At 35.8% G+C, this 22,212-nt stretch overlaps 1 protein-coding gene and 1 pseudogene across 3 annotated transcripts in view; both read left to right on the top strand.

The window, feature by feature from the left end:
* The window catches only part of LOC131164229 (DNA-directed RNA polymerase V subunit 1), a 77,321-nt gene that overhangs the window by 41,338 nt on the left and 13,771 nt on the right, over nt 1–22,212 (top strand). For all 3 annotated transcript variants that reach the window (XM_058121261.1, XM_058121259.1, XM_058121260.1), the window contains 3 exons: nt 4,417–4,492; nt 4,621–4,745; nt 7,786–7,910. In XM_058121261.1, coding sequence (XP_057977244.1) covers nt 4,417–4,492; nt 4,621–4,745; nt 7,786–7,910 — 326 coding nt within the window. The remainder of the gene's footprint in view (nt 1–4,416; nt 4,493–4,620; nt 4,746–7,785; nt 7,911–22,212) is intronic.
* On the top strand, nt 17,210–17,876 carry LOC131164231 (large ribosomal subunit protein eL20-like; annotated as a pseudogene).

The raw sequence follows: 22,212 nt of genomic DNA, 5'->3' as shown, positions 1-22,212 counted from the left end.
TGCCTATGAATAGTGCCACTTATAAGTGGCCAAAAAGCTATCTTAAAATTGACTCTGCCTATGAATAGTGCCACTTATAAGTGGCCAAAAAGCTATCTTAAATTGCTTCTCAAAGTTCACTTAAATTCTTTTCAAAAAAGTGATTTTGGAAAAACACTTTTTTCAAAAAGTGTTTGTTGTAGTACAAGCAAGTGCCACTTTTTTTTTGTAAAAGTACTTACTTTAAGCGATAAGTTCTATAAGCACTTGTTTTTAAGTGCTCCCAAATGGAGGCTAAGACAACTTCGCACTCCATCTCACCTGCTACACCATGAAGTCCTTTGGATTGTGAACAAGGCAAAAGCTACTCCCTAAATCCCAATCAGCAGCCTTGTGCATTGCTGCTGAATGAGTGTATACTAGCAGATCCATCCCCATCCGACCTTTTCCCACACCAAGCTTATTCCCACAATTATAGCCCACATTATCTTGTATACACATCTGGTCAAAATTGTTCTGATTATACTGATCCATAATCAAGCTCTCACAGTTGCCAACTCCCATATTGTTGCCAACATTATTCATTGAAGGAAGATTCCTGGGAAACTCCACATCACAATCCCAAAAGTCTTCAAATTGTGATTTAGATTTAGTATCCAGATCAGCATAGTTATCTAGTTTATCAGCCTTGAAAGATTCTCAGCATCCACTTCTAATGATCTATTCATCTGATTTTGGATAGAAGCCCCTAGAGAGCTACCTGCCGTCTTTGAAGAAGCAACTGAACAATCTTTCCTCTCTTCCACTTGTACAACGTCTGTGTTGGCCGAACATGAAATCCCTTCATCCTGTAATCCTTTTTCTTTGATCTGGCTTTTAAAAGATCTCTCGTCTGCCTTTACCTGGGATCCCCCATTACACACTTGTACCTTTTTATAATTGAGGCCTGGAACAATAGAGCCTCCCACCTGCCTTAGCTGCATGTCACCATCAATGAATGGACCATGACATTTCACCGACCCAAATCTGTTCCTACTTTTAAAACAAGCCCCTCACTATCACAGGCTTATGATTTGTTATCCGTAGTCATAGGCCCACCAATCTTCAGCCCACTATTCAAAGGCCCAACGCCCTTTTTGGACCTGTTACTTGTTGACACCAATAACTGCAGAACTGAAATCACTCTGACCTGTGGCCATGTATCATCATATTCTTCTTCAATGGTTGAATCACAGGATGCCCTGGATTCCCTGATTGCACTTAGCCTTTTCTGCTCACAAAACCGACAATGTTAAAAAGTATTTGTGGTGTCTTCTACCCTTTTCTTCTCTTTTCATGAAATCACACCATTGTCAACCCTTCTTATTTGTCATTGGCTGCACCAGTTTTATACTTGTGTGTGCTTTCGTTCAAATCCACTATATATCTCAGAGTATCATGAAATAAACTCCAACTCTATCATTCAAATCCCCTTAGAACAAATATAGGAAAGCACTTTCCATTTAATTTAAAATCATGTAAAGAAATATGAATCTACCTACACGAGTAGATTGAACTATTACATGATAACAAATCTTCCCAAATTTCCTTCTTTGATGAAATTACTCCAAAAGAAAGAAAACAGAGGACTAATACTCATGAATTCACTTTGCCGCCAACAGTGAAAACTTAATCCTGTGGTGCCATCCATATTCCTCGCTTACAGCTGAACAAAACTCCTATCACTTACACTTTACACTTGCAGCTCGAAGACCTTGGAGTCGATTTTGGTTTTATGTATAGAGGGTGGAAGAGATTCCTCCGGATACCATTTCTCTCAAACTTTGAATTCCTGTGCAATACTGAACTTCTATGAATTAAACAGAATGATGTACAAAATTGTATCGAGTTTTGTTAAAATCCGCACAAATCAAAATCCAGGCTTTAAATCTAAGCTCTTAAATATACCATTGATGTATTTTCAATATCCACAAATTTTATCATCGCAAAAAAAGGAAAAAGATACATCAAAATCATGGACACATAAAGATACATCATTAAAGTATTTGATACGTTTGGGAAGTGTCTTGCATGTATACAAGAAGTATCCTATGAATACTGATGCAGCCATTCTCTGGAACTGTCTCTGCTTTATAAATTGTTGTTGTGTGTACCTTTATCATGGTCATGCACTATGCGGTACACGACAGTGAAATCTTATTGATAAGCTTCTGCATACTTCCTTATAATTCCCTACCAATTGGTTTGTCTCTCCCCTCCCCTCGCAGCTCCACTTTGGATTTACTTCTGTTTTTGTTTCACTTCTGAGTTAAACTTAATTTATTAAAATAAACCTTCGTATTAAAGTGAAATGCTGTAATTAAGTGAAACTTCACATTTTGAGGGGTTGCTTCTACAATTTGTAATGTCAATCCTCCACACACCTAACTCTCCATTGATGGAAAATTTCAAACAAGAGAGAAAAAACCTTCAGAGATATTTTTGTCTCCCATCTTTTTGTAATGGTTTTCCTTCCCAAATCCTTGAACATAGGGTGCCCTACATAATAAGTGACTTTTATCAAAGTCTCTAGGAGTTTACTTGCATGATGTGGCATTGCCAGCATAGCTCAAATTTCGTTGGGTTTACCCTTAGTCCAGTGGCTACATAAGTGCATCAGGAGCGGGTTCCAAGATCTTCAAGATTCTAGCAGGCGTTGAAAAGGGTAAGATTAAACATGGTATTAGATTCGATATAGGAGGAGGATCCGAGACCTTCCGAGTCTAAGAACATGAGACTTAAAATGCGGATATCCCTTCTTGCAGTCAAATGGGTTAGCTTGGTTGATTGGAGTCTAGGAAAAGTTGGAAAGGGAGGTTAGGCAAAGCTCACAAGGTAAATTGAATAGAGAGGTATCAAAGACACAACAAAGCTCGCATGTTGATAGAAGGAGGCTTCTACTTCACTCGATATTGACCCACAATTGTTTTTCAAAGTTATTTATGTTTGCACATTTTGGCTAGGTTTTATACCAAATTCTTTTTGTCTTTATGATTTTTTGGACATCTTTATCCCGCCACCAACTTTCTTTGCTGTTCGAGAATCTTCCCATTGATTCGCTTAAAATCTCTTTCGCTATCTTTTTACTGAAGCTAGCTAATCTCGTCTAAAGTGTATTTGTATCTATCCCATCCTCTATAGTCCAATCCTCATTTTTGATCATTTTATCTTTAAATTTTATTATATTTTCTCTCTTTAGGTTCCACCACCTAGTTTTTTTACACTAGTTTATTTTATCCTTTTTCTTCAATTTTTTAATACATATATCTAACACTAAGACTCTATGTTGTGTGGTTAGGCTTTCACTTGGAATAACTTTACAATCCTTGTATGATAAACGATCTACCCTTCTAGTTAAAAAAATCTATTTGTCTTCTATTTTGTCCACTTTTATAGGTTATTAAATGTTTTTCTCTCCTTAAAACAAGTATTCATTATAATAAGATCATATGACTTAGCGAAGTATAAGATCATCTTCCTCGGCTCATTTTTGTCTCCATATCCATATCCACTATGTATCCTCTCATAACCTTTATCATCCCTTTGAACTTGCCCATTCAGATGTTCTCTTATGAATATTTTCTCAATCCCTGGTATGCCTTGTATGATACTATCCATATCTTTCCAAAATTGTCTCTTAAGATTTTCTGTAAAGCCTACTTGAGGAGCATAAGTGCTAATGATATTTATTATCTCTTGGCCTAATACCATCTTGATACTAGAGTATGCTATATATAAATAAAATGTATAAAATTTGTGAATTCTCTTGGTAAGCTCTTGTCTCTCCAATTTGACCCCTAAACTAGAGAAGCTTTTATTTTTAACTTGGTGGTTGGGCATTTATGGAGGTACTTGTCTTAGACTTCTTAATCATATGTGTGTGCATGTGACACCAATATTTTTCAAAATAGCCGCTTTGGCTCCCATTTTAATCGTCTTAATTGTTTGTTTGAAATTCTCTACCTCTTCTCTAATGTTTATTTCTTACTTTAGAAATCCTGGGCCCCTTTAAGTTATGCCTATTGATATTATAGGTGAAGATCTTGTAATTTAAGCACTGATTGTGTTATTTTTCCTCCATTCTTTTTTTGTATAAAAGAAGAAACTTTGTTAGAACATCAAGGAGAAAAAATAACAAAGGGGACAAGAAGTCCTCAAACATAAAGAGAGTAGAATGAATGTAAAGAATTATCTCAATAAAGTTTTGTCTTTTCCTTTCTATCAAGTTGCTGCAATTTTGTCACCAATGGAAAAACCCAAGTTGAATTTGCTGACAAGTGTGACCTCTTTTCTCTATATTATTTGTATTTTGTTGGTTATCCAGGCAGTGAGATGTATATTTAACAATAATGTGGTTTCGATTTGCTATTCAAAGGTCACATTCTTTGCTGCATACAGATATAAAAAACATCAATCTGGATCTCAATGTTCTCAAATCAATGCGGGTCTTGTTGGTCACATTCATCTCAATGAGGTTGGTAACATATATATATATATTTTTCTTCAGTGTATGTTCTGCAGTAATTTTTTAGTTCAGATATACTATGTTTTTGCCTAACTAATTTAGTTTTTCTATGGGTAACTTTGTGTTGTAATGATCAGATTTTGTTAAAGGAAATGAATTTAAGCATGCCTGAGGTTCTCCAAAAGTGCCAAGAAACCATCATTTCATACAGAAGGAAGAAAAAGGCTGCTCTTCTTTTCAAGAGGGTAGTTTTGTTTGTCAGGTTTGTTGTTTATTGGACTTTACTGTTGGACTTCAACTCATTATTTCTAGTGTAATGTGGGGTGCCTTGTCTTTTTAATGTAATACTGTTATTGTCTGAAAGCATTTCTAAACTATAGTGCCATTACTGTCCTGGATTCATTTCCGCCATTTCCTTGCCTTTATCATTAATGATATAATACATAACCCCTACAGTGTGTGGAGTCTCTGTAAAATGGATACGTACCTGCAATACTTTGTGCCCCTTGATTATAATTTAATGTGATACCACACAATGTGATGTGTAGGAGACATAACATGCACAATATATGGAGTACATCCTTGAAAGGGTGTACAATATGTACATGCACAATATATGCAGTAACCAACTTGAAAGGGTGGGTTTTTATTTTTTGGTTGGAGGTGGGGGGGGGGGGGGGTTGCTTTGAAGTATTTGGGAGGCTAGGTGTAAGGCGTGGGAGGCTCTTCCCCTCTTAGGGAGTGGCTGATTATATAGGAACTCACTTTATTTTTTAGAATCAACAGCCTAGTGGTTTTCTTGTCCTTTCCACTTTTGTTGGAAGTGAAAAATAGGGATCATTGGGGATTTTTTGTTGCTTTTTTTGGAGGTGAAAATTTGGGGGGTGGTGGTGGTTTTTGTAGGTCTGGTGATTTAGTCCTACTGGGCCTGCTCTTAGTTCCTACTTTGGGATGAGTTATATGCTGTGTATGGTTTTTGTTATTCTTGGTGGGTTCTAGCGTAAGATTTTAATGTGGTCAGATTTCTTGGGGAGAATAAAGGGTTTGGCAGAGTTACATTGGGTATGCATAATTTTAGTAGAGTTTTATTAGGAAATATGAATTTAGGGATCTAATTTTAGGTATAGCTTTATTTTGCTGGTTAGGTGTTTATTTATTTATTTATTCTTTGGGTTGGGGGGTTCGTTGCCAATCACTTAGGCCTGTCCTTGTTTTCCTAATCGCCCTCCGGTGGTTCTGTCCAAACTATTATTGAACCATTTTCCCTATTTTATTCGAGTATAGCAAGATCAAGTGGGGACCTTGATCGTTTAGATTCAGAAATATGTGGCTCGATAGTCTTTGGGTAGGAGTTCTTGGAGTGATGATGTTGAGAAGGGTTGGGAAGGTTTTAAAAGAAGGGCAGCTCGGTGCTCAAAGCTATGCACCTCTAGGGGAAGGGGTGGACCATGATGGGTCTATAGTACGTGGCCTTAACTTGTATTTTTGCAAGAGGCTGTTTCCACACCTTGAACTTGTGACCTCCAAGTCAGACGGTGACAACTCTACCAATGCACCTAGACTTCCCCCTCAGGTTTTAGATTTACGAAAAAATCAAGCATCCTAAAGAAGTGTTAAACGGTATGGCACAGAAGTTTTTGGGGATATTAGGGTTAAAAAGAATTAACAATCTAGATGAGCTGTTGTGTAGGAAAGAAGAAGGGGAACTTTGGAGTGGTAAAATTAAGAGGATGTTGCTGAAAAATAAGTTAAAGGAGGTGATCTTTATGAAAATGAGGAATTGGAGGTAAAAGACTGAATTTAAATGGTTCAGGGAGGATGATTGTAATTCAAAGTTGTTCCATGGGTTGGCTAATGTCATGAGGAGAAAAAACATGAATAGAGAATTGGACTTTTTATTTTCTTTAATTTTTTTTGGGGCTGGGAGGAGTGGGGTGGGTTGGGTTACTGTGAATTCTTGCTTGATAGCTGATGGGATTACAGGGATTTCCAAGCTATCTTCTTCACAACACACAATTTGTTGACTATGCACAATTATTATTATTATTATTTTTAATTTCCTTTTAACACATCTCACAACTCAAGTGAGTTGATGGTGTTCACACTTCTGATTAATTTGCATATCTTTTGTGGAATCTCAAGTGTGCTTTGTGATCATAGAATACCCTTAAAATTGAAAGGGAAGTTTTATGGGACAGTTATAAGACCAGCTATATGGATCCGAATGTTGGGCGACGAAGAAGCATAATATCCAAAAAGTAAAAGTTGCCGAGATGAGAATGCTTAGATGGATGCGTGGTATAATGTTGAAAAATAAATTAAGGAATGAACATATTCGTGGTAAGTTAGGTGTAGCTCCTATAGAAGATAAGGTGAGGGAGGGACGACTTAGATGGTATGGACACTTACAACGTAGGCCACATAGTGCACCTGTGAGGAAAAGTGACTTAGTTACTGTGGGGGGTAATAGAAGGGTTAGGGGTAGACCTAAAATAACTTGGGAGGAGATAGTGAGTAAGGATTTAATATCCTTGAATCTATTAAAAGAAATGGTCCATGATCGCATAAATTGGCGGAAAAAGGATTCGTATAGCCGACCCCACCTAGTGGGACTAAGGCTTGGTTTTGTTGTTGTTTGTTTTATCTTCTAAGGATACTTGTGAAGAAGATTTTCTGTCATGCCAAGCATGTTACAAAATTGAAGATTCTGTGGTTCTGCATTTTCTTTGAACTTGGGGCTCTGTCTCACTTGTATGTGTTATTTCTGTTTACCCCCATTAACTGTGTTGACCCCTGTCACCCTCTATCTTCTTGGTTTTTGAGGTCCGTGTTTGTGCACCTATTTTCATACCTTTATGCAGAGCATATGCATTATTTTGTCATTTGTAATGCATAGGCATTGAACAGGTACAATTTTGAAATTATTGATTCATAGGACTTTATGGCCCCACCAATACAAGCTCCCCTTATTAGGTAATTGAGAGATTTTTTTGAATCCTTGAAGGAGAATAATTTGTGCATAAAAAGCTTCACAAAAAGACATGGATGAGACATGTCCTTTTTCTCTACTTTATCTAACCTGTGGAAAATTTAGGAATTCATCTCTCTCTCTCTTCCCCTGAGTGATGAGCTGAATCAAGTGCATGTTTCAGCATCATAGCTGTCAATTGTAGTTAACATGATGTTGTTATTCTCTTTACATATCCTTGTCCGTGTGCATACTGCATCTCATTTCACTTGTATTTAGATTTATGTGTCTTTTTAGTAGATTTTGTCTTTTGAGTGATGCTTCCTTCTTGCAGTGAATGTTGCTCTATGCCATGCCTGGCATTCTTCTTGCAAGATATGAATGACTCTCATTTAGAGAGAACTTCACAGATCCTTTCTGACACAATTTGTCCAGTTTTGTTGGAGACAATAGTCAAAGGTAAGTTCACAATCATCCTTTCTTAGTCTGCGTTTTCTAGTTTATGTTGCAAATGCAATTACAACGCGTTTGGTTCATAGGAATGGAATGGACTAAAGGGAATGAATTCGAATTTATCATTTGATTTCACCATTCTGTCCATTCAATTTTTCATTCCATTACTTTCCTATCCCATTTCATTTCGTAAACCAAACATGACATATTCCTCATCTGTTATTTGTTTTTACTTGCATCATTTTGAAGTTTTGTAAATGCCCTATCAAATGATCAATTGGGCTTGGTCTTCCAGTCGGCTGAAGACATATGGTTCATGGCAATCTTCTTTGAACCCTTTTTTTGTGGGTTAATTTATCTGGATAACCAGTTGTCCTGTCTCTTCTAATGCATGTTTATGTTGCCAAAATGCTGAGATGCTTATGACCTATTATTATTATTATTTGATAAGTAAACATGATAAATTATTAAACTCCAAGGGGGAAGCATCCAAGCCCAAAAGGTCCAGATTGAATTGGTAAAAGACTCTCAGGTGGCAGTACCCAAATGCAAAGAAAACTTAGTACTTGCAGATTGTTGGAGATCACTGTAAATACTGTCCACAAAATCTGCAAAAGAATGTAAGCCTTACGGCTAACTACTGATACACGATCCCTGCAAATTGATGGCAGCATAATACATTTATTATTTATTAATTCATTTTGGGGGGTGGGGGGAGGGGGTTAAGATAGTGGTGTAATACTAGATTAGTGTTCTCCCATACTTTTTTTTGGGGATACAAAAAGAAATTTTTAAAGAGAGCAAAGAGAAAAGGATGCAAGAAAGGAGGACAAGGAGTCCTTGAGAAAAAAGAAACAAATAAAAAATACAATCATCTAATTAGTGCTGCCCAATCTTGATTAATATCCTTGAAGTAGTAGCCTTGAAGTACCCTGCACTGTAAGCCCAAACAGTTGCTTAATACCGCACCCTGTCCCAAAGTAGCTCTAATGACCGTCTCTTGAAAATATTCTAGCAGTCAGCTCCAACCTTCCACATAAAACAGCACATTTAATACACCCTCACAATCTTCCTGCTTCCTTACCCTTCCCAGAACTGATTAAAAGAAATGCTCAAGAGCTTCTCTACCAACTTTGGACATGCCCACACTTCACCAAGAATCACAAATAATCTTTTATATATACCGCAAGAAAAGGGTTCCCCATAATCGAAGTATGGAATTTATTTAAGGATAGCATGTGTACGGAACAGTAAATGAGTATTCAGTTGAACCAAGAAGCTACATTCAAAGGTCATTCTTTGTGAAAAAAGTTTTGCTTATGATTTGATTTTTCTTGTTTAATCCTTTGGATGGTTGATAATAGCTTGTTTATACATCAGTTTATGCATACCATACTGCAGAATCAGTAACATTTGAAAATGAGTAGTGTTTGATGTGTTGATGTAGGACAACCAAGAGAAGGGAGGGGGCAAGAGAAGAAATAGAGTAGACTAGGGTAGGAAATAGGAAAATTTTGGGCAACAGGTGGGAAAGCAGTCAAATCAATCAATTGAAACAAGCAAAACAATATAGACAACTACAGACAGGATTTATAGTGGTCCAGTAACCTACATCCACTCTCAAGACCCTCAGGAATTTTGTTAATGTGTGATAAAAAATACTTATGCATTGGCACATCGATACTTGATCATTTACACACAACGGATGCTCAATTGAACATCACAGTGGATGCTTGATCCAACATGTAACATATGCTTGATTCACGTCGTGATAAATAAATAATTGGTGGTATGTGAATAAAGGTCATGGATACTCAATAGCGGTTGGCAGCATTATGCAGGACTGAGCTTCATAAGAGGGTAGAAGGCTATGCTTACAAACAAGAACTTACTGCAAAAAGTGCTTTTCCAAAACCACTTTTTTAAGAACTTAAAAGTAAATTTTAAGAAGTAACGAAAAATAGCTTTTTGGTCGTTTGTATGCAGCACTGTTCATAGGTGGGTCAGTTTTGTAAATACTAGAACTTTTAGTGACTATTTTATCATTTTAAAAAATATATTAGAAGATAATCATATATTATTTTATCTTGTATTATAACATATTAATTATTGATGAAACATAATTTAATTTCGGAATGAAGAAGAACCATCTATTAATTAAAATTAAAATTAATAATTTCATTAATAGTATGTTTTAACATAAATTAATATGATAATCATATGTTATAAATATGCATTAAGAACAAGCTTGTTATTAGTTAAAAATAACATTATATTATTTTTATTTAATAAAAAATATTTAAATTTTAAATAAAAATAAAAATTAAGATAAGTATTAATTAAATTGTTAATTTAAATATATTAATTTAAAAATATTTATAAAATAATCATAAATTATTTTATTATATATTATAACGTATTAATTATTAATGAAATATAATTTAATTTTGGGATGAATAAAAAGGAACCATCTATAAATTTAAATTAACATTAAACAAAGTAAAAACTTTAATTTATTTGTTAATATTATTTTTAACATAAATTAGTGTGATAATCATATGTTATAAATATAAATAATAACAAGATAATTGTTAATTAAAAAATATTTTTTTTATATTATTTTAAGTAGTATAAATTATTTAAATGTTAATTACAAAAATTAATATAATTATCAATTAAAATTTTAATTATGAAATATTAATATATATATTTAAAATTATTATGTATATTATTTTATTATGTATTATGACATATTAATTATTAATGAAATATAAATTCAATTCTGGAATGAATAAGTACCATCTTTTAATTTAAATTAACATTAAATAAATTAAAATTTAATTGAATTAATAATATTCTTTTTGTCGTAAATTAATTTATAGTGATATAAAAAGGAGTCCCCAGGCCACTAGGCTCCTGCTTTTATGCAGAGAGGTTGTTTTCTTGGACTCGAACCATTGACCAATCAGTCGAACAGCTAAAAGTAATAATCTTATATTTTTATTTGATAGAAAGTATTTAAATGTTAATTAAGAATAATGAAAATAATTATTAATGAAACTGTTAATTAAAAAATATTAATAGTTTTTATTTAAAATATATGTGTAAATAATCATATAACACCCTCTAATAAAAGTAAGTATCCTAATTCCACTTATTTTAAATTCAATCAAACACCACTTATAATTTTCACCACTTATTATCAGCAACTTTTCTGAAAAACACTTTTGCACAAGGCTCCTGCTTTTATGCAGATGGGCTGTTTTCTTAGACTCGAACCCTTGACCGATTAGTTGACAGCTAAAAATAATAATCTTATATTTTTTTATTTAATAGAAAATATTTAAATGTTAATCAAGAATAATTAAAATAATTATTAATGAAATTGTTAATTAGAAAATGTTAATATTTTTAATTTGAAATATATTTGTGAATAATCATATAACACCCTCTAATTAAAGTAAGTATCCTAATTCCACTTATTTTAAATGCAACCAAACACCATTTATATTTTCAACACTTATTATCAGCACTTTTTCTGAAAAACACTTTTGCATAAGTTGTTCCAAACAATCTCTAAGTTGTTTGATGATATTCCTGGTGGAGGATCAGTAGCGTTGTAAAACATACTACAGTGTTCTGTATGCAGAATCAGTGATTCATTTAGTATTGCTATAAGAATTAATGAAGTGTCTTTTGTTGTTCTTTATGAAGGACATTGCTTACTGAGAGATATTCTGTCCTATGGTGTCTAAAGTCTGCTCATATAGATAAGCTTTAGAGAAAACTGACTATTGCCCAATAGAATCTTCAAAAAGAGTGCCAAGATTATTTATAGGCTTTGTTCTAGCCATTGACGGAAGATTTGGTCTAATTTTCATTCCATTAATTTCTCAACATGTCCCTTCTTTTAAGCGTACTTCCTTTCCAGTCATACACGCATAAATCCTGCAGAAATTATGAATTTGAACTGTTAGCTGATATAAAGCTTTAGATTCCGTAAAGACAAAAAGTGTGTTCACTCGAACATTGGAATTGATGGACGGCTTTCCAAGAATATAGGTACTTTACCTTATCATGATTTAAACTTTCAAATTATACAAGAACTACAAATTTGAATAAAATAATTGTGCAAAATATATGAACATAAGGTGGCATGTTTTTTGGTAATTGTGCAAAATTATGAACAAAATATATGAAATAGTTGGTAATTGCACTGAGATTGGACTCAGTATGTGCCCTTCTGTGGGCTTTTGCAGCAGGTTGTTTTAAGGTGGCGTGTTTTTTGGATCTATAGCATTTGACCGTAATTTTTGTTCATTTGTTCTCTCTTCTTAGGATGATTTTGTATTTTTTATTTTTTGAATATTCTTTCTTCTTTACTGAAATTTTCTTTTTTTCTATCAAAATGACTGTAACAACATAAAGAGCATCTTGGAGCACAAAACTCGTGTATGCGGGGTCCCGGAAAGGGCGGACCATGATGGGTCTATATATGCAGCCTTACCTTGCACTTTTGCAAAGAGACTGTTTTCATGCCTCATGAGCTGTCCAAATTCAACAAGCTCAAAGATACTTGCAAACAATTCAAAATCAATAGGAATTAGTTTAGGAATTGTATAGCATTCATTTTTTCAAATTCGAGTAATAAATCTATTTAAAATAGAGTTCCACATGAGGAGGAGCAAAATTGCTCTGTCTGTTCAACAATAACTCGATTTATTATGCTACTGATATGATCTTATGCTTCTGTGCAAGCTACTCATCTAGCAAAAATAATTTGAGTTAAAGCCATAATTTGAATGTGCAAACACAACACAGAGGTTCTGTTATCATGAAAATTAATCTCTTGGGGTCAACAGAAAGTTTAATTCAAAGTTCACAAATGCATTCTAACTGTACAATACACCTCCCCTCTTTTCTTCTCTACTCCTTGTGTTCTCTCTTCTTTCCCCCTACTTTTTAATCTCCTCTATTTCTTCTCTCTGCCCTTCCTTCACTTGGGCATCTTACATCACTTGGTCTAACAATTCCTACCACAGATTAGGGAAAACAAAATGGTAAACTGTACAGTTTTTCCACTCAAACGCGGGATGTTTTAATTTTGGGGTTTTTACTCCTTGAACTTGCATCCAAATTGCAATATAATTCTTAGCTATCAAAGTTGCCCAACTGATGTTAATCTTCTTAAGAAACCTTTCGTGTATTTTTGTTTTGCCTCTCTAAGCTTTAAAATGACCCTAATACTTGTTCAGTCCAGGTGGGTAGATGAGAGAGTGTGGGATGATGGCAATTCGTCTGGACTTATTTTCCACCGAATCCTTTTTTCTACACCTTCTCAAATCATTCACACTCAATTGTTTTCCTTGGAGCTACATTGCTTGGAAGGCTAGTGTTCTGTTCCAGATTTGAAACTTTATCTAGATTCTGACTTAGAATAGGATTAATACACGTGATTGAGAAGGCCGTACAAGACTTTCAATCCAGTTATTTGCATGATGTGCCACAAGTCCTGTGAAACAAGTGCTCACCTTTTCCTACATTGCTTTGTTGCTGCCCTTTTTTCTTGTTTTAATTATGCCTGGGCGTCACCTTAGGCTGGGGGCAATTTTTTGCTTGTGACATACTGGGGTCTTGGAAAGAGTAGGAAGGGGGAAGTGCTATGGTGTAGTGCAGTATTTTCTATTTTGTGGACCTTGTGGGTTGAAAGGAATCAAGACCTTCAGTGATCTCATAACCTTCCTGGTTTTGCTATGGGATCAAGCAGCCCTTTTGGCCTCTCTATGGTTCTATTTATTAAGGGTCTTCAGGGATTTGCCACTGCCTGATCTTGTTAGGGATTGGTTGGCAATGCTTGTGCATATTCATTTTCTTCTTGGGAGGACATCTTGTTCTCCCCTCTTGTAATTTTTAGTTGGTTAATATAATTCTTTTCTCCTATAAAAAAAATTGCCCTAGTATGAACTTCAAGCCAATGAAAGATATTGTGCAGCAAACTGGAAGCCGAAGCAGTAGTTGCAGGGAGCTGAATGAGGAATTTATAAAAGGTCTTGGTCATGAGTTTGTCAATTAGGCTAAGGCTTGTTCGTTGAATCTATATTTATAATTTAATATATTTTTATTCTCCTTGTTAGGATGTTGATAACAAATCAATTGTGTGTGCTGCATCCTTCCCCTTCCCCGACATGTGGGGATTTTTCTTATTTCACCATTAAATCAAGCATGTTAAAGTATTGGTTGTGTGAACACGTGTGGACTAGGGATTCGATGCCTTGATGGGGATAGCGATCCAAATGTGATTATTGATCTTTATTTGCTCTTTTTAGGTTCTACGAGGTTACTACTAACCTTGACCTAGATGTGGTTAAGTTCACTTGATTACTACTAAATAGTTAGTATTTAGCTAAACCTAGGTCCAAGGATTCAATAGTCATGGTCTACGGTACCAGGGCGAAGTTTGATAGTATGATTGTATGAGGGGAAGGTACTAGTGGACCCTAGACAGTCATCCTATCAAACGATATCGTGATAAGTTCAAGATGTTCAAACATTAATCAAAGAAAGATTTTCGGTTCTTCATTTTTTAATTAGGCTACTTTCCTTAGTATCGTTCCACCCTATGACCATCAGGTATCTAATTGGACTTATGGGGTTCCCTCATCTTGAGAATCCCAAGAGAGCGTTATCACGCCACTTTCATGTTCCGTCTTTGGTTTAGTTAAGTTAGGGGTTTTTCTTTTTTTTTTTTTATAATTCTTAGACAAGATGGAATTCATGGAAATAAATCATAACGTGTAGAGAAATGATGCAAGGGTTAGTCATGACACTAAGAATCACATACTCAAAGGAAACATTCCAACAAGTTACCTAAAGTGAGATGTAGTAGCAAACAAAGAAAGAACCATAAACTCTAAAGGAAACAAAACCACATGCATGCTTACTAACCTTTTGAAGGCAATGAAACACATTGAATCTCTAATTTTCTACTTGAAGGGGGTTCTATATCCTTAACCAGGAAATAAAAACAAGGAAAATTTACAAGGCAACTTCTTTTCTTGATTTTTTTTTCCCTTTTTCCTTTTGGACTTAACAAAAACGTAAACCCAAATTCAAAATGGGAACAAACACTAAGAACTCCAAAACCCTAGAAATTAAAGAAATAATCAGGAGAGTTTTTTCTATTTTTTGGAAAAAATTTCAAGATTTTTTCTGAACTTTTATGTATTTTTTTTTCAATTATTTTAAAAAATCAATTAAAGTAAACTAATTATAATAACAATAAACAGTAGTAAATAATCATTTAGTACTAATTATTGAAGTCGCAGAAAAGAAAAGATTTTTTTTGGCCTTCTGAAACATATTTTCTCCTTTTTTTTTTAATTTAATATTTAGGTGATAATATAAGGGCAAATAATAGAAGATAATAACATTACGAATCACATACACAATATGAACTTATAATTTTTTTTTTATTTTTTGTAGGATTTTTAGAAAATTAATGGTCTTTGATCTATTTCAAAACAAAATACAGAAAGAATAAAACAACATTTAAAAAAAATTAAAAAGGAATAAAAAAAGTAACAGATCAGTCAACTGCTCTGCTGAACCAGTCAATCTGTGCGGGAAGTCAGTATCTTCCTCATAAAAACTAGGGTTCCCAATGGTACCCTAGTGCTACAGTTGAACTTCCACCGCTGTCACTGGCTTCGCCGACCGTCGCCATAGCCACTGTTCAGCTGGCCTCCCTCCAATGACCCCTTCTAGTGGAGGCCAGCTGCCAGAAAATCCTGCACAGCCCATCCCCTTCAAACAGTCATGCTGCTGAGCTGCTGCAGCCATGGTGGCTGTTGTCTGCTGCCCCTGCTAGCACCGCTGGTTGCTGCTGCAGCCACCATCACCCTCTAGAGTCCTTGTGTGAGGGTCCTATGACCACTGCCAGCCAATTTATGTTGCTGGAGCCCCTGCAAGAGAGTCATCCCCAAGAACAAACCTAGACCTAACAAACCACACCCGTCCTTCAATCCTTCAATCCTCTCCTATTTTCTCCTGTAATCCCTTAAACAGTGATATGAACATGCTGCCCTGTCAAGATTAAAACTTTAACACTAGGAGAACTTGTGTGTCTCCAATAAGAACTTCAACCCTAAATGATCATGGAAGAATCATGCAAATTCAACACTAACATGGGGTAGGGGACACTCTTCAAACATGAATATGACATAAAAATTGCAGCTTTAACACACAATGAAGTCCACAAATTTAATCCAACTATGACCCGAAGATCACGATGAAAGCATAGGACAAAGCCTACAACTTCTGAACCAATTGTGTAGCAAAAATGTTGGAGCTTATAACAAACCTATGGGCACAAGATCTCTACTTCAACATAGATTTGAAGCAAACATTCAATTAATATTTAAGGGTACTTCAAAATATAGCCATGCTAACATCATATTAAGAACATGAAGAAGAAGAGTAAGAGGCATCCCTTGTCTTCCACCTTCCAAGAGCTAGAATACCAATAGAAAGCCAATAAATGTTAAGAAGAGTTGAGAGTATATGCAAGCTTGTTTTCTTCTTTTCGCCCTTGAATATGTGAGTCCTCTTCTCCCACATGTATCTCCTCCAAGACTTCAATGTGAAGCCTTTTTTCCCCTCTCTCTCAAAGTGAGCATGCCTTCTCCAATCTATTTGAGCGTGTCTTTCTTGCCGTAGCTCTCTTTTTATAGAGCAATGGTGTGTTTTAAAACAAAAGGGCTTCCTTTCTTGTCTTTCTAAGGGTGTTTGGGCAATCCTCACATACTATCCTCAATAAGAAGACTAAATGGACTAAGGATATTCTCCGGTTCCAACAAAAACGTGGGTAAAGAGCCTTAAAACATGAAATCGTAGCTTAAAAGTGTTTGAGATCCAGAATATGCATGCTAAAACAATGGGAATGATGTGATTGTCTTAACTAATTTCTCTTAACTTGCATTTTGCTCCTTATGTGCTTGAATAATTAAGAATTAACTGCAAATTTGGCTAAATTGACCTCAGACAGAATAGGGTGCCAACAGGCTGTCATTGCTATCAGCTAGGGGTGAGCATAATTCGGGGAAACCCGAATTAACCGATTTAACCGACCGAAATTGGTCGGTTCGGTTCGGGCAAAAAAACCGGGTCGGTCGGTTCGGTTGGGCTTCACCAAAATTCGGTGAATCGGATTTCGGTTCGGTTAATAGGAAATATAAATTCGATTAATCGATTAACCGATTTAATAATTAATTAAATTGGGTAATGGCAGATGTAGAATTGGTGCAGAAATGGTTGCCTTCAGGTTTCACCAGTACCAGGTGGTGGGGAGAGCACTCTCTTCTGAAGCACATGAGCATCCGAAGATCTACCGAATGAAACTCTGGGCTACCAATGAAGTTCACGCCAGATCCAAGTTCTGGTATATTTTGAGGAAGCTGAAGAAAGTTAAGAAGAGCAATGGACCTTGCCATTAATGAGATTTTTGAGAAGAATCCCACCAAGATCAAGAACTATGGGATATGGCTGCGGTATCAGAGCAGAACTGGTTATCACAACATGTACAAGGAATACAGAGAGACAACTCTTAACGGAGCTGTTGAACAAATGTACACTGAAATGGCATCACGCCGCAGGGTGAGGTTTCCATGCATCCAAATTATCAAGACAGCCACCATTCCTGCAAAGCTTTGCAAGAGGAAGAGCACCAACCAGTTTCACAACTCAAAAATCAAATTCCCCTTGATTTCTAAGGTGTTTAGGCCTCCAACCAGAAAGCTCAAGACAACATACAAGGCATCAAGGCCCAACTTATTTATGTAACTCTCGTCATTGCGTGCTATTGACATCATCTATATGCCTTTCAAGTTGATTAGTTTGTTAAACTAGTGAGGACTACAAATGGGAATTGTTTTTCTATGGATTTGTTTTTTAAAAATTTTGTGCTAGAATGATCAATCTATGCCCCTGAGTTGCTACTGCCTTCATACTCCTAAAAAAAAAAAATGGTAAAAAAATTGTAAGTATATTCTGTTTTTAATAATTAATTTTAAATAATTTCGGTTAAATTTGGTTAACCGAATTACCCGAACAAGTAATTCGGTCGGGCGAGGTTTGGTTAATAGCCCTTATTCGGTCGGTTTGGTTAATGGAAATGGTTAACCGAGATTTTCGGTTAATTCGGTTAATTAGCCGAATTTCACCGAACCGACTGTTTGCTCACCCCTACTATTAGCCATTGAACAACTGTCATTATACTATGCTGTTGTTTTTCCTGTTTTATTCTGGTTTTGAATTTTTCACATTATTAAAACGCATGTTACATAATAATGGAAATTTGTTTTTGTGGGAATCAAATTTCAATAATTTTTTTTTATTTCCATATGCATAAGGACTTTAACCCCTTGTTATGCAACATTTTCATGTTGATATGCATCTGTATGCATAAAAAAGCATCTTTTTGTTTATGTTCTAATATTTCCTCCTTTGCCTTTGTGCAATTCAGCTATATATATATATATATATATATATTCGTGTTTACCCTTCTACAACTCAATAATTTGTTGACCTGTGTATGAGGAGAGTTTTGTTTTTGGTGTGTTGTTTTCCTAATTTTACACCTATATGATATAATTGTGTACTTGTTAGCCTAGTTTTTTTTCATTATATTTTGTTGCCCTTTTTAATAATATTATACTATATTATATTACTCTTAAAATTCAAGTATTTGTTTACCTATGTTTTGATGCATTGCTTCTAACCTCATTTTACACATGTAAAATATGTGTACTTGTCATTCAAGTTTTGATTTCTTCCATTTAGTGTTATATCATGTTCCCCCTTTTAACAATGTTGTATCATATTGTATTCCCTTTCTAAATTTTTTTGAGATCTATTATTTTGGTTGAATTTCCAAGTATCTTCACACAATTTCAATTTGGCTGGCAAACTTAAATCACTTTTTTTAAAAATAAAATAAAAATAAATAATAATAATAATAAATCTCTTAAAACAAAAATTTTATTGCAACCATTTATTTTTGGATAAAAAATCCAGCTGCAGAAGAGTAAAGAGAAGCCAAATAATGAATCCTTTCCCATAATAAAAGACAAGGGACCTACTGCCCTGTAAAAATGTGTACATTTTGTTCCAGCTAAATTCTCCAAAAAATTGCAAAAAACCCACAACTCCCCAAAGCCAACCCATATTCATCTTGCTAAAACATGTTGTCAACAAGTCCTCCAGCATCCCTAGGCAAATCCAGTTCTCTCTAGACACACCATACAACCTACTCCAAATCCTTCAAGAGAAAGAGCAACAGCAAGAAAGAATGAGATGCAAATTCTGAGCTATGAAAATAAAAGGTGCATACATCCAGGGTAACACTTTCAAAGGGCTCCAAATGTGCGATAAATTGCTGGTGTTATCCATTACAGATAGTCCACCAAATACTACAGCGAAGAGGAAAGGATGATTTAGTTTTAGTTAACGCTCGAAAAAAGATTTACAAGAATAGATCATGAAGAATCTAATCCCCATAACTGATTGTGCCTCCTGTCAATAACACTGACAAAGAAAGAGTTCCTTCGCCTCTCTATCATTTAAAGATGTACTCAAATGGAAACTCCATTTAGTATTAAACCTAGCTGAGATGAAGTTTTAAAATCCCATGCATAAACTGTTATTGCAATTCTTTCATAACCAACATTTTGTCATAGATTTGTAGGGCTGTCTCAATGTGTAGCTAAAACAGTTCATGCACTGTTGTTCTTTTTTCTCCTTCTTCACTTTTCAACTTCTTTGTTTTTTGGGAGAGCATTTGAAGGGTCCTAGCTATGCCATGCGTTCAATACAAAGTCTGGAAAGCTGCAGGGATGACAAAAAGAGGGCGCTTTCCTGTGTTGCACTGAATAATAATAATAAGACCAAACATTCTCTCTCTCTCTCTCTCTCTGATTTTTGATGTATCATGGCTTTTGATAGTCATAGGAGAAGGTTAATAATAATAATAATAGGACCAACATTCTCTCTCTCTCTCTCTCTCTTTGATTTTTGAGGTATCATGGCTTTTGATAGTCATAGGAGAAGGTGATTCTTGGAGGACAGTCCAAATAAAAGAGAAATCCTTCAATTTGGGTTTTAGAAAGAATAGAGGGTGAATTTTTTTCTTTGTTTGAGAGAGACACTTCATAATCCCTGACATGAATGAATCCTTGGAGATAAATGCTTGTATTTTTACTGGTCATTCTACGCCTTTACAAATGATTTGAAGAAGATTGTTTTACTTTCTTTGCTGCGGGCTGTTTTGATTGGTCATTGTAGTGGAGATTGCTTTAAGGAATCCCAGTGGGATTGGATGGTGTGGTCAGTCCAATTTTTTTATGTTTCTATTTTTGTTCCCTTCTTTTTTTTCTGTCCTTTTCTTATGTTTTCTCCTGGTAGTATGCTTTATCCTATTTATAATTTTTTTAACATTCTCTATTTTTTTTTTTCTATTGAAAATGAAAAATAGAAGGTTTAATAACATGGCATATTTAAACAAAGCTCGGCTATAATGATAACTCTCCTCTCGCCAGCACCTCTTCTCTCACTGACTACCTTCCCCATTGTCGTCCGTTTTTCCCTCGACCATGGAGAACCTCTCTCAAAAGTAACTCAAACTTGAAATTTCTCCTCTTTGATCCCACTTTCTCTTCTCACCTTAACCCTACTTCCCTTCTCTCTTCTCCTCTCCTAGCTGCAACCATTACATTCTTTACATCTCTTCTCTTCTCCTTTCGGTAGCTCTAATCCCTTTACCATTTCTCCTCGTTGCCCCCTGATCCTACCTTTCCTCCCTCCTCTTGCATCTCTCGCTCTTTTCTCCTTCGCCATGTCAAGTCACAAAGTGTTTTGTGTGGATTGAGAGGAAATTTTCGACCTAGTTTTAGAAAATGAGCTTACCGTCTTTGCTAGATTGACGGAGTATCAAAGAGGTCGCTGCACATCAAATTTCTTGGACCCTTAGTAGTTCACCTAGTTCATTCGTGCGTGGTAAGAGTTCTGGGCTGTGAGAGGAACCTCTTCCTTTTGGTTTCTCAAGATAAGGAATAGGGACAATACCGTATCGTAATACTTGAAATTGAACAAGCATGTTAGGTTATTAACCCTTAGGGGGACCAATAGCGGCGGTTGGAGACATTTGGTCTTCCTAGAGGGATTCGATTTGAAGGGATGGAAAAAAGTGTCCGACGCAATTGCAGTCATTGGCTAAGTCCTAGTCCCTCCCTCCTTCTGGAAGCCTAAGGTTTCAACTTTGGGTCCCCATACCCGCTGTTCAAACCTGGATATCAGGAAGTCTTCAGCCCCTCTTTTAGCTCCTTTGACTTTGGCAAAACCAATAGCATACCATTTGTGCCATCACTGCGTCTACCCCACTGTGGCATACCCTTTCAACTGCTCCCAAGAACCGACCAGCCGCAAGGGCCACTCCAACCTGGGATGAAGATTGGAGGTTCACAATCCTTTGTGAATATTGTTGAGCAGAGCATGAACTCTTCTGATTTTGGTATTTCCGGACTAAAGCCAGTTAGGCCCTAGCTTTTCTCCTCCTTTTTTGGTCTCGGAATGGACTTAAAGAAGGGTTCTGGCAATTAGCCTCCCAGCCTTTATACCTTCTCCACCAGCCGACGCCAATGTTTTCAATTCCTTTACCCTCTATGAAGATCCAGCCAAGGCTGCAGGGTTGGTGGCTGATCTGTGAAACACCCTCTTGCAGGTCCACCCTTTCCCTCAGCTTCTGACACCACAAGATACTGAGAAGGAGAACTCGCTGGTTGCCATTATTGGTTTATCCCCTCAGCTCCTGACACCCCAAGATACTGAGACGGAGAACTCGCTGGTTGCAGTCACTGATTTATCCTTGATTCCAGCCCCCTGCCCACCATTGTGGTTGTGCATTTCAGCCCCAGCCCTGCAAATGTGCAGGACAGCCTAAACTTCGTGGCATTGATTGGTTCTGATCCGAAGAGTACACAATTTAAGGAGCAAGTATCTGATTGGGTGTTACAGAAGGTGAAATTAATTAGCAAAACTATTAGGTATCTTTTGATGGGTTTGAAGATAGGGCTTTTAGATTGATTGAGGAAATTGAAAAAAAGAGAAGGGAAAAAATAAGAAGGGAGGAATTGCAACCCAACTCCAAAAAACCTATGGGCAGCAACAGGAAATCGGACACGAATGGGAGCCAAAACGTCAAGAATGTTTAATTAATTATGATAAATTGGGAGAACATACAAATTTGTTGGAGGCTGCA

The sequence above is a fragment of the Malania oleifera genome, chromosome 9 (assembly GCF_029873635.1).
Source record: "Malania oleifera isolate guangnan ecotype guangnan chromosome 9, ASM2987363v1, whole genome shotgun sequence".
Classification (NCBI taxonomy): Eukaryota; Viridiplantae; Streptophyta; class Magnoliopsida; order Santalales; family Ximeniaceae; genus Malania; species Malania oleifera.
This window is presented reverse-complemented; position numbering and strand designations above follow the sequence as displayed.